This window comes from Ambystoma mexicanum, chromosome 9, assembly GCF_040938575.1.
Source record: "Ambystoma mexicanum isolate Mex_15411 chromosome 9, UKY_AmexF1_1, whole genome shotgun sequence".
In the NCBI taxonomy this organism is placed as follows: Eukaryota; Metazoa; Chordata; class Amphibia; order Caudata; family Ambystomatidae; genus Ambystoma; species Ambystoma mexicanum.
Genome location: NC_090931.1, coordinates 186,021,170 through 186,038,807, shown reverse-complemented (window position 1 = coordinate 186,038,807; position 17,638 = coordinate 186,021,170). Strand labels below are relative to the sequence as shown.

Genomic DNA, 17,638 nt, shown 5'->3' with positions numbered 1-17,638 from the left:
GCCAAAAGGTGGAACAAAGGGCTCGGCTTGGGTTGGAGTCACAGAAGAGAACACAAACGCCATTTTAGAATCAAGTTTTGGCAAAAAATACCAACCGGAGAATTAATATTAATTAAATAAACCGGCGGTATGTTCGAGGCTACCGTAAATAATTAAAGATAGTCGCCTAAAACAATGAGAAATCCCATAGGAAAATATTTGCGGTTGAATATAAAAAGTAGTATCCACTGCCACCAGCCAAAACTCGATCAGGGGGGATGGAGACGTGCCCCCTCGACTAACAGACCCTGGGGCAATCGAATTGCCCCAGCCAGTACGTCCACAATATGATGGTTTGTACTGGTTCTGTTCAGAATTTGACTAGTAAAGTCAATGGTGACTTTACATGCCCTGGGAGACAGTAGTCAGTCCCAGGGTATGGAGTCTATACTGGGGGGGGGTCACTATGACACCCCTGAGTTACTGCACGGAGGGTGCTGTGTAACACACATCACAAAAACACATGAAACCCTATGGAGTAAAAGACCCCATAGCCCATTAAACACGTCTAGATTCAAAGAAACACACTCAAATCATGTCCAAGAGTGAGGGTAAGTCTCACTCTTGGCAGGAGAAAAAAAATAAACCCCAAAAATCCAGCAAAGCTGCTGGGGGACTCACTAGGTTAGGAAATTCAGCCTAAACAGAGAATTCTCCCTAACACTTGCATGCCACTAAATTCTCAAAAGAAGTGCAAGACAAGGTGTTGGACCTTCCGTTCGATGGTAAGGTGCTCTTTCATTCTACAACAGATGTAGAGCTCACCAAGATGAAGGATAGCACTCAGACAGCTAAGTCCTTGTTTGTCCTTTTTAAGACCCCTTTCAAAACCCAGGGACCGTTGTCGCAAAGCAGACCCTCCTCTGGCTTTAGTGGCTTCCTTGACCGGAAATCTTGCAGAGTGGATGCCTCTTTGGGGAATAACCGCTGTAGCCAACAACAGACTGTTTTTCTCCCGCTCCTCAGCCTCCTCCTCAGGTTCAGGTGGCAACACCACTGAAAAACCTACAAAATGAGGGTTCTCCTCGCTCGCACGAGACCCCGGTGGGAGGACGCATTGCGTCTCATTGGGAGGCGTGGCAGACCATCACGGAAGACAGATGGGTCTTGTCAGTCGCTCGGGTTGGCTTCCGCTTACCCCTACCCCGTACCCCACGCTTCAACCCTCCTTTTCAGCTGTCGGGCTCGCCCTCGCCCTCCCTCAAAGCCGAGGTTCAGAAACCTCTGGACCTCAGAGCTGTGGAACCCGTTCCCCTCGGGGAAATAGGGGAGGGCTTCTACTCCCGGCTGTTTACGGTGCCCAAACCCAACCAGGCTCGCCTGCGCAACATCCTAGACCTTTCCCAGTTCAATCTTTTCCTACCCCAAGAGAAATTCAAGATGATCACGCCCAGCCAGATACGGTCCTCCTTGCAGATGGGCGATTGGCTCAGTGTGGTGGATCTTGAGGATGCGTACATGCATATTCTGATTTGGAATCCACACAGGAGATATCTCTGTTTATCTTTGGGAGATGAGGACTTCCAGTTTCGAGTGCTTCCTTTTGGCCTCAGCTCGGCGCCGCATGTCTTCACGGAGATGTCGGTGATTGCGGCCTATCTTCGTCTGCAGGGTATCCATGTGTATCCATATTTGGACGACTGGCTCTTACGCAGCCCTTGTCCGTTGAAAGCAGCGGGCAATCTTCAGTCTCTCCTTCAGCTTCTGTTCCATCTTGGCCTGTCGGTGAACTGGCAGAAATCTTCCATGACGGTCTCGCAGGACTTGATTTTCGTGGGTTTTCGCTGGAACACGATCGACTGCAGAGTGTACCTGACTGGGGACAGATGGCAGATCTGTTAGCCACGTGTCAGATGTTTGCGCAGTCGGAGAGCATGTCGGCCTGGTGGTTCCAGAGGCTTCTGGGCCGCATGGCCTCGTGAGTGCTGGCTCTTCCTCTTCTCAAGATGAGGCAGACCCAGATGGCTCTTCGGAGTTCTTGGCGTCAGGCTGTGGACCCGGATTCCAAGTTGATAATGATTCCGGCTTCCATGAGAGTGGACCTGGAATGGTGGTCATCTCTCAGCAACCTGTCGGTGAGTGCAGGGTTTCAGGACCCAGACCCTACGGTGATGATCACGACAGACTCCTCCCTCCCGGGGTGGGGTGCGAGGTTAGATCCTCTTCAGGTCTCAGATCTCTGGTCGCCTCAGGACAAGCTCCTCCACATAAGTCATTTAGAGCTTCTAGCGATCTTCCTAGCGCTCAGGGCGTTCAGACCGATCATAGCCAATAAGGTGGTCCGCATACGCACGGACAATGTGCTGTCGATGTATTACATCAACAAGCAAGGGGGAACCAAGTCTCCCTCTCGTGGACCTTTACATCCAGATTTGGGAGTGGGCTGTTCTTCATGGTGTTTGGCTGCTTGCAGTGCACATCCCGGGCCAGCTGAATGTCGCAGTGGATGCCCTCAGCCGGTGGACAGTGTTCAGCTACGAGTGGGAGTTGAAGGCGGAGGTCCTCTCATGGATTTTCTTGCGTTGGGGCACACCGGAGGTGGACCTCTTCGCTACGGCGGTAAACCAGAAGCTTCCTCAGAATGCCTCCAGAGGGGGGCTGGGAGCCTCCTCTCTGGGGGATGCTCTCGAGATTCCATGGCACAACATGAGAGCTTACGCCTTCCCGCCTCTCCCTCTAGTCCATCGAGCAATTTGGAAGCTGAAGAACTCGGTGAACTGTTCCCTTCTACTCATTGCCCCGTGGTCGCCGGCCAGGTTTTGGTTCTCAGAACTTCAACACCTGTCGGTGTATCCGCCGATCAGGTTACAAGTGACCCTCTATCTTCTTCATCAGGGGGAACAGCAGATGTGGCACCTCTCCCCACAATCGCTCAGCCTGGCGGCATGGTGCCTGAGTTCAAGTCTTTAGAACATCTTAACTTGTCTGCGGATAACATGCGTATTATCCAGGCAGCCAGGAAACCCTCGACTAGATCCCAATACAGAAGTAAATGGCCCAGGTTCTGTCATTGGTGTTTGGAAAAGCAGTTGTATCCAAGGGGGGGCTACGATTGACACGGTGCTATCTTTCGTATCCTTCCTAGCAGAGTCGGGTGTTCACATTCTGTCATGCAGAACTTATCTTTCAGCGGTCTCCGCTTATCTTTCTTCGGACCAATGTTCTTACTCTCTGTGTAATCCAGTGGTTAAGAGGCATTTTGCAGGCTTGACACGCCTCTACCCTCCAATTCGTAGTCCGCACCCGCCGTGGGATCTATGTGTAGTCCTGACGGCGTTGTGCCATAAGCCTTTTGAACCAATGGCACCTATGCTGGAAAGTGTCCTGTTTGGTCACCGTTACGTCAGCGAGCGGGTGAGTGAGCGTCCGGCCTTGTCAGTGGAGCATCCCTTTTTGGTCTTTCACAAGGATAAGGTAGTCCTACGGACGAATCCTGCTTTCCTGCCGAAGGTGGTAACTGAATTCCATCTGAATCAGTCGATCTCCCTTTTTCCGAACCCTACCTCAGAGGCAGAAAGGGTTCTGCATTGTCTCGATGTCAGAAGGGCTCTTAAGTTCTATCTGGACAGAACTTCCGAGCTTAGGAGTTCTCAACTGTTTGTGACTTTTGGTAACCCTCAGGGTAAGCAGGCGTCTAAGGCGACTATTTCTCGGTGGATCGCCGCCTGCATTAGTCTTTCACCGTCCAAGGGCTGAAACCTCCTAAGGGTATTCATGCACACCTTCATGCACACCTGGTGCGGGGCAAGGCAGCCGCGGTTGCTTTTCAGAAATATGTCCCCTGGGAGTCCATCGCTAGGGCAGCTATTTGGGACTCCCCATCTGCTTCTTGAAAGCATTATTGACTTGACATGAGCTCAAGAGCTGATGCTCAGTTTGGTCAGGCTGTGCTGAAGAACCTTTTTCAGTAAGGGGTATTTCCATCCACCCGTAGTTCCTGTTAGGAGTGCTTGGGAATCTCCCATAAGTATGGAGGAAAGGGGACGGGACGTAGGAGTATAACCAGGTTACTCCTAGTCCATAGTCCCCTTTCCTGCATACGCCCGCCCGCCGTCCCCTCTAAGGTTACTCTGTTATTGCTAATAGGTCTCTGACCTGGCGATAGAAAAGGACTGATGGGCGATGCGTGGGGCGGAGCTAAGGTGGGTGGGGTTAGCACAAAAAAGAGAGGAAGGACACATTTTTGAAAAACCTTTTTGGATGCTTTTTACAAAGTGCTCCGGTCCCGTCCCACAGGACGGAGAGATGTCCCATAAGTATGGAGGAAAGGGGACTATGGACTAGGAGTAAGGTGGTCACTACGGTGAGTAACCTGGTTAATTTTTGCCGCCTTACTCTCTTAGGTCTGGAATTGCCATATATAGAAAGCCCTTTTTCAGGGCAAAGCCTCTTCTTTCCTGGGCAAGTCAGCGGGTCTGTGTGTGGCCGGATATGGGGGCTAGGACTGGATGGTCCAGTCCACATCTGAGCCGTAGAGTCTGCTTGGCAGAATGTTTGCCCATTGGCTGTCCATAATTGGGCAGTCCCTGCTGTTGGGTACGTTTTTCTAAAGCCAAGTTATGGTTGGACTCTGCAAGACTTATCCCTTGGTTTCAGGGACCAAATTTCTAATATAGGCCCGTACTACCCATGGTTCGTAGAATGGAAGGGCTCCCAGGCTTATTTTAGGAGGAATGTGAGCTGTTAATCCGTATACAGAAATCAACATATATAGATCCAAAGAAGCACTTACACACTTAGTAATATCAAACTATACATTTATTTTATGTTTACACAGTGCAAGTAATGACCAAAGAAATACTGTATCAACTAATCACATCAAACACACATTTACAATAATAGTTAGACCATTGTACGCATAGGTGAGTGTATATTTGATAAATATGTCGATCTTGGTGTATATTGGTATATGTGCTAGATTGACACTTCTCATTTAGATTGGTTTATTTATATATTATTTGGATATTATAACCCTGAACTAATTAGTTGAGATACCTCTGGTGATGCAGGTGTAGGTGCAATTACTGTGATTTGTTGTATTAAGATGTGCCCATCATCTAAAGTCTATTGGTTGGTGGTTGCTACTGCCTCTCTGCTATCTTTGGTTAACCGGTTCTAGTTTAGTAAGTAGAAGACCGGAATCCAAGCGTTAAGCTTGATTAATTGGGTAAAATGTTTAAATGGTTTCTTTTGTGTGTTGATTCCTACCCCCATTTCTTCTTTTTGTTTGTTTCTTTTCCCACCATTTCCTCCTTTTAGTTTTGGTTTGTTTTGTGTGCAAGCCTTTGCAGGATTTTCTTACTGAGCCACCATTCTGCAACACTTTCTGCATTATAATACTTACGTCTTTATGTACATGAAATTGTTCGACAATATGTGTTGGTACAACTTAATCTATATACATATTTTGATGTGTTTGAATCAATGGCCTCATGCTTGAGTTTCTTAAGTTGAATTGTTAAAGGTCTAAATAATTTGGTCAAGAGGAGACCAATCCTGATGTTTAGAAATAAATAAAGATTTAACATAGTATTCCTACAGGAGACTCATTTTACTGATGAACAGGCAGGTTATATCTTGAATAATTTATGTCAAAGAATTTTCAAGCTATTTTGCCAGTAACTCTCGTGGTGTCTCATTCCTGTTTAGGAATGACTTAGATTGAAGGGGTGTGGGTTGACCCTGATATGAGATTTGTTGAGCTTAAATTATATATAGGCAATGTTTACTTGACACTCTTAAATCTCTACGCACCCGATCTATGGCCTCTTATGAATAACATATCATAACAAGATTAAGGTTAGATCTCGATGCAGAGATTATAGTCCAGGAAGTTGAACATTCTATTGGAAATTCAGCAATTGGCCTGATGGGCTCCCAATAGAATTTTACAAGCCCATTGCTTAGTCTTGACTGCTTTTCTTGTACAACTAAATATGGAGATTATATATACTGAGGCGGTTGCTGAATCTATGCACACGGCGTTAATCATGGTTATTCCTAAACCTGGTAATAATGTATCGTTGTGTGAGAGCTATCGACCTATGTCACTTTTAAATGTTGACCTTTGGCGAAGTATTTGCCAGAAGACTGATGGTTTAATTCCTTAAATAGTTCATAAAAACCAGACCGGGTTTATATGTGGTAGGAATAGTTATGATGATTTGCATGAATTGCTTGACGTTATCTACCTCAAGAGACAAACTATTGACGCTTATGCAGCTATCAATATAGATGCCGAGAAGGCTTTTGATAGTGATTTGTCTCTTACTCTGCCAAGGCTTGTCTAGGGTTAACTGTGGACCACGTTTCCTCAAACTCTTTGGAGGTCTTTATGGTGGTGCAAGAACAGCTGTAACTGTTAGTGGATATATTTCAGACTTTTTCCAAATCCATAAAGGGACTCGTCAGGGCGACTCTGTCTCCGTTATTATTTGCCTTGTTTATTGATCCTCTAGCAGTTATAGTGAGGAATAATCCGGACATTATGGCATCCCATTCAGGGACTATATTTCAAAGGTCCTCTTCTATGCAGATGATCTTTTGGTGTTAATCTGCAATCCTGAGTTCTCTTACCAGAAACTCATACATTCACTACAGAGATTTGGAAATGTCTCTAACAATAAGGTGACTGTCTCAAAGACCTTAGTTTTTCAAATCTCTCTTTTGTGCAGTAGAGGACTATTTAATATAGATCGGGCGGAATGGGCTGACTCAGGTTTCAAATATTTGGGTGTCCATGTTGACAGAGATGTTGAATCTCTCGATGTTGAATCTCAGTGGAATCTTATTGAGATAGAGACTCTGCAGTAAATGGGAGAAATTAAAATTGACACTTTGGGGCAAGGTTAGTGTGGCAAAAATGACCCTACCACTCAAAAACAAACTACTTTTGAATATTAATAAATTGCTGAATAGATGTTTGTGGGGGAGAAGGGTTGTGCACGAATTCCGAAAGATGTTCTACAAAGACTGGTGCATTTAGGTGGCTTTGGCTACACTGATACAATGAGTTATCATTCTGCGTTTGCATTACGTCCTCTGCATCCCTGGATTATGCCTGACCAAGTAGACTGTGCAGGTTAGATTAACATTGAGAGAAGCGGTCTCACCTATGCCAATTGATGTCCTATTTGCAGAAAAAAGGCTTCTGGCCAAATTTACGCCCCCATTTATAAAACATGTGGTAAAAGAATGTTAGAAATGTAATGTGACTCGAGGTGAAAAATAGTTTACTCTGTGCAGACTCTAGCTAGTTGAGAAATCTGGCTGTGCAACAGGATAATTGTGCTTTGTCATGGATTTCTTGGCAAAAGGCGGTCATTTAGAGGTTTGAGCAGGTTCATGATGGTCAGAACATGCCTGATTTTGAATTCTTACAATTTAAGTATAAGCTAAAGGCAGGAGAGATTTGTCGCTATAATGTACTGAAGGATCTCTTTACTTATATTATATCACCATTAAATGCTAAAGTGCATGCCTCTCCTGTGATCCTGCACTCAACTTAAACCAGAAGGGAACAATCGCTGCCGTTTGGACTCTTCTTCTTTTCTCGGTCCTGCACTCTTGTGGTGAGGGGACTCTGAGGAGAGGATTCATGCTTTTGGAGGTCCACACTGATGCCACTGCGGTTCCAACGCGATTCATCAACTGCAAGGTGATTGAGAGATCCCAGGTAGTAGGATTATGCAGCCCTGGAAGGTCGTAGGACGTTGTTGGATGACTCAAATTGAAGTGTTTCAAGGCAGATTCTGCCCACCAGTCCAAAGAAGGAGGTCCTCCTTGGTGGAGCTTCCCTGTCTATTAAATAAACTGGGTCAGGATAGCACCAGTATTTCAGCAGTGCTTCTGTGGTTACTGGATGTGCTTCAGGTGTCTCTGGTGTTCTTCCTCGGAGCTTCAGTTCAAGTGGTCCACTTTGCCTTCTGTCCCAGGAACCTCGCCTTTTCCCATTCATTTAGTCCTATTGATCGGTCAATCACCTGGAGGTGGCTGTCGTTGCAGGACAGCCGGGCTCCCAGTTTAAACTGGTTCCAACCGAGCATACTCTCAGATGAAGGCATGCAAAGTTTCGGGCTCCTCCCTCACTTCTTGCCTCAGCAGACACATGGGCGCTTTGGCAGGCTTCACAAAGGAATCCTGCCAAAGGCAAAACTTAGAGTACCCACCCCACCTAGATTGGTACAAGAAGGGCCAAGAAGGAACACACACATGAAAAATGGTGATAAAAGAAGACTGTGGCTATTTTGGGAAAACAGTTACCCATGGGTGCTGTACTGCAGCTCTTAAAACATGCTGCTAGTAACTTACACAATTGGTTGACAAATGTATCCACTGCCACCAGCCATTTAGGTTTGTCTGTGAGTAACTGAAAAGTTACAGGAGCAGTGGGAAAGGTGTTACTGGTTAACCCCTCAGCACCCCACATAAGGTGGTGTGCAGTGATCGAACAAAAGAAAAGGTAAATACGATTTCAATGTAAAACAAAGGGGGGGGGTCTGGGAATCTCTCTACCAGCACGAACACAGCCCAATTACCTGTTCTTGGGTGAATACCCCCTGGGAGAGACTCTACAAAGTCTTTAACTCACTGTATCCTTTCACAGAGAAGACATTTCCCTGCATATCCGTCTTTGTCCTGCCCAGGGGCAGTCCAGCACCGAAATACTAGTCAATTCTCCTCTGAACAAGAGTACCAATAGAAAAGAACAGTGAGCTAAAGACTTGGTTGAGACTCTCCCAGGGGCCATCCGCCCAAGAACAAGTCAATGGGCTGTGTTCATGCTGGTAGTCTCCCAGACCCCCCTGTTTTGCAAGATTTAAATGAGTCCTACTATCCTTGAGAACAGTAGTTCTCATGGGACAATAATATAAAAGAAAAAGGAATGCCCAAGGGACTCCCCAGCATCACCTGCACATAGGGTGCTTCTTGCTGCAACAATCACTTACAGATGCCTGTAATAAAATACATGGAGGAAAGTCTGACTCGTTAAAGTAAAAAAGAATTACAGTAGCAGTAAAGTAGGATTCTGAAGTCTGAGCACAAGAGTGAGTGAGAAAAAGTCCCAATTCCTCGGGGTCTCTCAGTTTGAGGGGAATTGGCACAAGAAATGAAAATGCTCCCGAACACCTACCAGTTTAAATGATGCAGATCCTTACCATTGGTGGACCTGGTGGGGACTACAGTCCAAATTCTGGATAAAAGTAGGACTCCTACAGCCATTCCACAGATCATTGTTGGAGCCAAACCCCCTATGAAGCAGTGCAGCCCACTGAACACCCAAGAACAACTGTTGCAACTGACCAGCCAAGTCTCTGTGAAGGTCCTGCTCCTCTGTCCTGATTTGGAAAAGGTCCTTGTCAGTGGTTCGACTCTCGGACCGGTGCAAACAAAGTCTTGACCCCTTGCCCTAGGATCCATACCTGTTGAGCCTTGGTGTCCCTGGACCACCTGGTGGACTAAGTCCTGGGCTACCTCACTGCAGCTGTCGCCGTTCTGAGTTCATCTTTGCAACTCTGTGGATATTGAGATTGTGTAACATGACGCATCCTCCTACACTAAAGAGAAGCTGTGCAGGGCTTACTACTTTGTTCATTATACAAAGGTCGCCTGCCACCTCCTGACTATGGTGACTCCTGTCTTCATGTCCTGGAGGTCTCCTGAGGTTGCCTGTCTCGTGGAGGACTGCACCCCATCATATCACGGGAGCCTGAACCATCTACTAGCCTGACAAATCACAATGCCAAAAGTTACCTCTGCGCCTGCAACCTCTGGACCTGGAACCCCTGAAGTGGTTCCTGGAAAATTCAGATTTGGGGAGGTCGGGGGGGGGGGGGGTGTAAATTGGCATTCCTATTCCTGCCCTCTCCCCTGACACAGGGTTGCAACTCCTCAACCTGTCTTCCCCCTGGCCTGACTAAGATGGTGATGGCCTGGTCAGGGATTCCTGTCAATTCCCCCCTCCCCTCAGATCCTTCCCTAGTGGTGGGAGTGTGAGAGAAACCTTTCTGAACTTTACTTACCTTTTGCATCACTTGCCTGTGGTTATTGGGGTAGCTATTGTCGCAATCCAATAGGCTAGCCCTCTGAACAGAGTGACTTGTGGAAATAGTGACCATTGGGCCTCATTCCCACTCAGGACTGGACTTATTAAGTAATATGGACCTTGTCCTAGGCTGATCTGTAAGGTGTTCTCATTATTTATACATACCTTCCTTGATTGGTTTAGTATCTACAGTTATTAATAATACTCAAATGCTTTACCACACAGTTACTTACAATGTAACTTCTACCTTTGCCAACTATTGCATAACTGTTCCTAAGGAAAGGTGGTGTCCTATTAGTAGACCCACAAATGGTGAGTGCATAGATATATACGATAGTAGTTGTGTGACAATAATTACCCGAAGTTTTCAATTGCGTAGAGTATCTTAAAGGCCTAATAAATAATTGTATATTTTTGTACTTCTGTCTAATTGTAATTATTGGAGTGCTCTGTGTCTCATTGTAACCCTAGACCACTCTCGCACCCCACCGGAGTCTATGCCATACAGTGCTGCTAAACCACCTTGACTGGGTTTGGCTAGACCTCCGTGTTTTTCCAGTTCACCAAAATAGGCTGACTTCTCAGAATCCACCCCCAGGGTTGTTTCTGAAAATCCATTTTTACATGATCTAGCTGAATTAGTGATCAAGTCCAATTTTAATGATGTTTTCCTTATCAAGAAGTGCCAGTTACCCAGCTTTTACCCCCAGTCATGCATCAGTCACTGTGTTCTTCAGTTTTGTTTCCCTGAAATTATTTTTCGAACTTTCATTCTGAAGGCAGGATTATTACTGAGGGTGCTGATGCATAATCTGCATTTGGGATATTGAGTAGAACAGGGTATGGGAGAATAGTTTTCTAGAGCCATAATGTGTTGGTGTCCAAGGGCCCTTTGTGGTAACAAGTACTGAAGTACTCGGACTTCTGTGAGGGTGTAGAAGTAAGACTCGAATACATGGATGCTAAGTCGATTGGCAAAGCCTTTTATTAATAACAAAAGCAAGGGGGGGGGATTTCCCTGCCTCAACAAAATTAGCTAATGAAACTGTCCATGTCAGAATGTCCAAAGTAATGTTTTCCGCCCTGTGTCCAAATCCTAACGTGTCCCTCACAAGCTAAACTCAACAAAAAGCTGAAAAGAAATGTCTCTTGCTTGTCAACCTGCAACCCAGTTTTGTAGTTCAAACGAAGGTTCCACAAATGTGTAGAAAAAAACAAGCAAAGGTTCCACATGACTCATGCTCTGAAACACTTGTGTATGAGCGCGATACAAATAAAATATCATATCATGATTCCCTCTTCCCTGAGAGACTCTACTTTATCCAAGAATGCCTCTTTATCTTCAGTGCTCCGGATTAGTCTTTATCTTTTCTTAGTAGGCATGGCTCCCAGGCCCAACAACGAGGAAGAATGGCATGGACACCCTTTCCAAGCCGTTTTGAGGATCTCAGCCTCTTGGTGGACAGACCCGATTCTCAGTTACTGCCATGATGAACCAGGCTCTCTCTCCCAAGCCGTGCTCTGACTTTTCTCTTAGTTGCTACAGGGCCCACACCCCAGTCTCAGTATGCCTCTCTGGTATTGCGAAGAGGAAGATTGCCTGTTTCTCTCTCTCTCTAGCTGTGTTGAGTTTCGCAACCCCTTCTCAGTACCTGTCATGACCATTACCCCTCGCCTTGGCAGCCAGGCCCCCTGGGCCGCACCACAGTATCTCATCATGGCCCCAAGGGCCTAGTCAGTCCCCCAAGACTCTCTTGTAGTGAGGCTCATATAGCAGAAAGGGGAGCTGGAGCTTTCAATGGCCGTGTCACAGCATGGATGCCCCCACATGGTTCAGTTCCAGAACTGAACCTTGTGGTCTAGCATTTAGGGTATGATCTGGCCTGAAGGCACCTGGGATACATGCAGGCTATATAAGCCATGCCTAAGCTGGAGAACACGCTTTGCGTTGCTCTGCGCTCGCAGCGTGACATTCACCACGACCCGTCTGATCTTCAGCATTCCGGGCCGACATCTGCAAGAAGAACATCATTAGTATGCTTACCTGTTAGCGAGCCAGCTCCTGTCATCCACTCCAGTGTCCAAAACATCCAGCTTCTCGGCGAACGCTCGCTCTCTTCCTTGGAAGCCACAACCTGAAAAATAGAAAGCAGCATTAGTAAGCATTTATTCATCACATTTAAACAACCATCGGCAGTCTCACGCTTACCTGAGTTTAACTTGCTTCTGTTTCAAGGCCATTTCGGTCTTCCGTCTACCTGCAAGAGAAAAGGCAAGACTGATTAACAACTACTTGGAGGTAATTCGAACAACACCTACTCACCACTCCGCATCCTCTCAGCAGCTATCATCCGGAATATCACGGCGACCTGCAAGAGAGGGACAACACAGGTCCGCACACGGCAAGAAAAGCACATAGCGCTGCGCTGAGCGCTTTCACTAACCATCTCGAGCACATCCCCAGCCAGCACGGCTTCCTCAGAACTTCTTCCGCACCTAAAAGAGAAGCAAAGACATTAACAGGGGGGAATTGCAATTAAGGACAAATTGTCAAAACAGCAGACTTGCCTGAGAAATGGAGTCGCAGCAGGACTGGACTCACAGGGCCTGCACCAGTGAAGCAACTCGGTTGTGACGCGCCCATTCATTCACAACCCTGCACAGAACAGCAGGACGGAGAGCACACCATATCGAAAACCAAGGTGAGGAAAACACTAAGGGGGTTGTTGGGTCCACAAGGGAGGTGGGCTCAAGGGAAAATAGACTATAAGCTAAAATCAGTACACCCGTATTCCAGACTAGGTCCTCGGCAGAACAAGAACCTGAGGGAGTGGGTCCAGGTCGGAAGCAGTCCAGCCAGATTGGGTGGCGTCCCTGTGGATACCAGTTGAGCATTACAGTACCCCTTTTGGCCCACTCTCCTGCCAATTGGGGTCCTCAATGTTCTTAGATTTACAGTTCTCTCTCTCTTCACTTCCACCCACAGCCCTGGTTTACTCTCTTGCCAAGTTCTCCGAGTGGCACTTGTACAAGTAGGCTTCGTAACCTTAATCACTGTTTGAGCTGTGTGGCCCCACCTTGGGCTCTCAGATATCTCTTCACCCCACACCCTTCGTTTACTCTCTTTCCAAGGACTGTGAGTACTAATTGTACATGTAAAGTTCGTATTCCTCTTTATTACTTGGGGTGGGCATCCCCAGCGTGGGCCGCAGACCCCCCTTCACGTGGTTACTCTCCCAGTTCTCTATCTGATTTTTCTTCAATCCACAGCCTTGGTTTACTCCCCTGCCAAGGTCTGTGAGTAACCTCAATGTATGCAAAGTTTGTGTTCCCCTTTATCACTAGTCTGGGTATGTCTTTCTGATGTGGGTCCCAGACCCCTTTCACTAGGTCACGCTGCCCCTGTGGGTATTCCTTCTGTCCTTCACTGTGGTCCTCAAGCACTCTTTGGGTCACCCTAACCCTGGGACTAGCCACCCATGTACATGTAGAGTCTTGGCCATCTCCTTCCGGTTGTTGCGGGTCTCCAAGGTGTTTTTGCGGCTTTCCTGGTTATGGACCTTCCACTGGTCCCCTACGCTTCTCGCCTGCAGCTCGCCAGCACTCGAGCAGGTTTGGTCGCTGGCGGGTGTTATCCCCCTCTCCTCCAGTCTGCTTTTGTATCACTGGCACTCCACGATAGTGCTTCTCTGCTGGCCACCATCTGCCTCGCTGCGCTGTGGTCCTGAGCATCCATGGAGACACTCTCGGCTCTGGACAAGCTGACAACGAAGGCTCCATCCTTCTTTTCGCTCGCTGCCTTTGAATGGCAGCTGGCCAATAGGATCACTCGAAAGGCTAGAGCATATGTATTCGTTCTTGGCAGTGCTATTCACTACTAGCGATTTTTCTCATCCCAGTAGTTCCTGCCTGAGATATGCTGCCACAAAACATGGGGACATTGGGTAGTGTGAAATTGGAGGGGTTTTGAGGGAAGGTGGGAGGGTTAAAGGGATACCGCGTTCTCCCAGGATATGCCCTACTATCAACTGGGTCCTCCCTCCCCATGAGATCCACCCACTGAGTACTACTCCCAGGGGGACTTTCGGGTAGCGGCCTCACCTCTCTGGCTTCATGGAAAGGGGCTCCCCCATCTGAAGCAGTGACAATACCTCTGGATTCGTCACACTACATTTGTACTGTGTACTTGCTATGTTGCCTGCCAGAGGTAGGAGCTGTGTGCATCCCCCATGTCACTGACATCCCTGTAGTAGCTGTTGGAACAGACGCGAAAAAATTACAAATGGAGGAAATGTATAGCATGACAAAGGGGGTCCAATGAAAAGTCATTATTAAGATGGATTTTCAGAAATCGCCATGTAGGAGGGTTCTGAGAGGCCACTCTAGTTAGTGAAAAGGGTTATTGAAACTTGGGTGTAGTCAAACTCAGTCAAGGTAGTGTAGCAAAGCCTTAAGATAAGTCTTCAAGAGGTATGGGATGGTGTAATGGTACAGTGAGCTACACAATGTAAACTTTCTTACCATAGAGATCTACAAATTGGCACCACACACACACTCTTGTTAGACCACGCATTCAATGGAAACAAACAATGGTTCACCCGAAAACGTTCTAAAATGAAAATTCAGGAACTTGGAGAGGCAGTGGTGACAATCATGTAATGACGAGAACTGCAGATTACTTCAGAAACATCAACTTGCGTATCAAAAAGGAGATTGCAAAAGCAAATAAAATATTCTAAGGATGCAAGATTGATTCTCCTCCTAATTCCCATAGGATGGTGCTTACAGTGGTCAGTGGGATCTGTAATGAACCAGACCCTATGTTATAACTCCATCGCAAGTGCTGGCTGAACTAGTTTCCAATTTCAAACACAAAATTAAAAAATATTAGGACTGATGTACACCCAATCGTTTCTTCTAATTGTCCTTGAAGCCTAAATGTACCCAAAAGATAAGAGGTTGTTCATTTGGGGTCCAAGCGACTAGAATTTGGATGCTACACTAAGCCCAGGGGGGTGATCCTTGGCCAGAACTCCACTGATCACTACCAGGCAAGTGAGAGGTAGGGAGTTAAGTTCACAACCATAAACTCCCTATAGTGGTAGGTGGGTGGGACAAGTATGCAAATTCCTCCCTCTTTAACTCCTCTGAGAAGCCATCCCTAAGGTTCTCGGGTTCGCTGGTGTCACTTCAGTCGAAGGTCTGGTTGCAGGGGGTTCCCACGGGTCACGTATGCAATGATTGATTTTTAAGTTAAGGATTAGGTCCAGCTAGGCAGCGGTTCTGCACTTCAAGCTGGTTTCTTATACCTTAAGCCTGGATGATCAGGCACCTCAGGATGACTACCACCACAGGTCCTGGCTGGTGTGTGGATTGGGACAAGGCAGTTCCAGCCCCCACATCCATCCAGATGCTCAAACCATCGTTTCTCCAGGATACTCTATATTTTACCTGTGAAAGCAATAACCATATATAGCATTTACTGACCTATGAAAGAAGGTGAAGAGACAATATGGCCAAAGTTCATGGTGAAAAATCCTTTGGCCATTTTGAGTTTATGGAACTTAAAATGCCATTCTGCAGCAAAATGCAAACGTGCACACAGTAAAAACGAAAAACACAGTAGAAAAATATCTGCTGCCACCAGCTCGTCTGGTGGTACCCTTAAAAGTAACAGAAATGTTACAAACAAGGGATAAAATACCCCTGCAACACTTGATGTGGGCTACAGTAAAAAATCAAGATTCTTGTGCTGACCAGTGCCCCCAGAAGCGATGAGCTGAGGACGGAAAGTGAAGCAAAAAGACAACTTGCTTCTAAAAGTCATGACCGTTTCACGTCTAGGCAAAAAGATGGGGATTTTATTGATGTCAATGGAGGGAAAGCTGTAAAGAAAATCATTCCTAACACTCATCAGGATGACAAGGTTTGTAACTTTGCGCTCCATAAATTCCTCCACTCATTAGAGCAGTGGTCTGCAACCTTTGGCTCTCTAGAATGTTTGGACTACAACTCCCATTAAACCAATTAGCAAATTCCATAGCTAGTGATCATGGGAGTAGTAGGCCAAAACATTTGGTGAACCACAGGTTGCAGAGCACTGCACTAGAGGATGTTGTATTGGCAAGACAGTTAAAGCATCACTCACATGCTCAGCAGAGAGGGATGGGGAGTGTTGGCCATATGTTAATATTTGACCTCCATGACAAAATAATAATTTGTAAACTGTTTCTTAGATCCCTTCAGGTAACTTGGTATGTTCTTTTGCTTCTTTTTCTTGTTAGACCTTGAAGAAGTGACTGCCTTCCTGGAAGAGGTGATTGAAGCAGTCACAGCAGACGAGGATGTGTGCTCCTTTGCTGAGGTCATGGTGCCAGTTTTTGATGTGCTACTTGGGCGTGTAAAGGACCTGGATCTCTGCCAGATGCTGCTGTACACCTACCTCGATATACTGCTTTACTTCACCCGGCAGAATGATATTGCTAAGGTGAGCAACAAATGTCCCCACATGACGGATACCTTGGTTCATGAGCTTGTCCCTGAAAGTGAAATATTTAGTGTTGAGAGCCCAGAACCTCTTCACCATTGTGTAAACATGTATTCAGAGAGCAGATTTTTTTACTTACTTTTGCACCTTGGATCTCATATTCAGATGTAGATTGGCTCCCAGGAAAAGTAACGGTTTCAAGGCGAGCCAAAGCTGTGAAAGCCTGGATGTGGTACAGCAGAACTGGACTCACAAGATAGAACCGATGCAGATGTGAAAGTTGTGCGCGCTGACAAGGAAAGTGAGCAGTTCGTTGTAAAGCAAACTGCATTCTTAAGAAACCTTCTCAGAGTGGGCAATACTTGCCCACTTTGAGACCACACTTAAACTTGGACAAATCAAATGGACATATCAAGTTCCCGAAAGGGCTCAGGCAATTTACTATTTAAAGTTGGTTTTTCAGAACCTGCTCTTTGAGAAGTCAACCTTAGTGGATCAAACACGGTTTACAGAAACGTCTAATCCGAGATTGAGTGGGTAGATAAGTAAGGCTTGGAGGAGGTATGACTAATGTACAGTATAGTTAACTACTAGAGTCTAAGTAACAGAGGCCTCAACGGGTACGTTCAAAAATACTCTTACAAACATTAAGTGAAACCCAATTCGAAACAGAATTTCTCTTTCTCGATCCCTCACTTTTGTCTAATTTTTCTCTAGGTTTCTTTTTCTTCTTTATCTCATCTTTCCTTTTTTCCCCTGTCTCTTCTTCTTATCGCTCACCTCCACATAGTCACAGTTTGATCATTTGGATCCGCCAGCCTAACTTTAAATTAGCACCGTTCAAGTCAAATATGCAAAGCAATGTAATACTTTTGGGAGATCAAGTGAGCGAGAAGAAAAATATTGCGCACAGAAAACCATATACTTTCCTTCAAACTGGGAGCTTAATTAGTCTTTCTCTACTCCTGGAGCCTTATGAGCAATGTTCCTTGTGAGCTTCGTTCAAAGAACTTTAGGAGAGGCTGAAGTCAGTCTTGAAAGGGCCCCATAGGAAAGCATTAGGATCA

The 17,638-nt window shown here is 46.2% G+C and overlaps 1 protein-coding gene across 4 annotated transcripts in view; it reads left to right on the top strand.

Annotated features, from left to right (window-relative positions):
* UBE4A (ubiquitination factor E4A) overlaps positions 1-17,638 on the top strand; it is a 915,337-nt gene that overhangs the window by 319,006 nt on the left and 578,693 nt on the right. For all 4 annotated transcript variants that reach the window (XM_069614443.1, XM_069614440.1, XM_069614441.1 and 1 more), the window contains one exon: positions 16,369-16,571. In XM_069614443.1, coding sequence (XP_069470544.1) covers positions 16,369-16,571 — 203 coding nt within the window. The remainder of the gene's footprint in view (positions 1-16,368; positions 16,572-17,638) is intronic.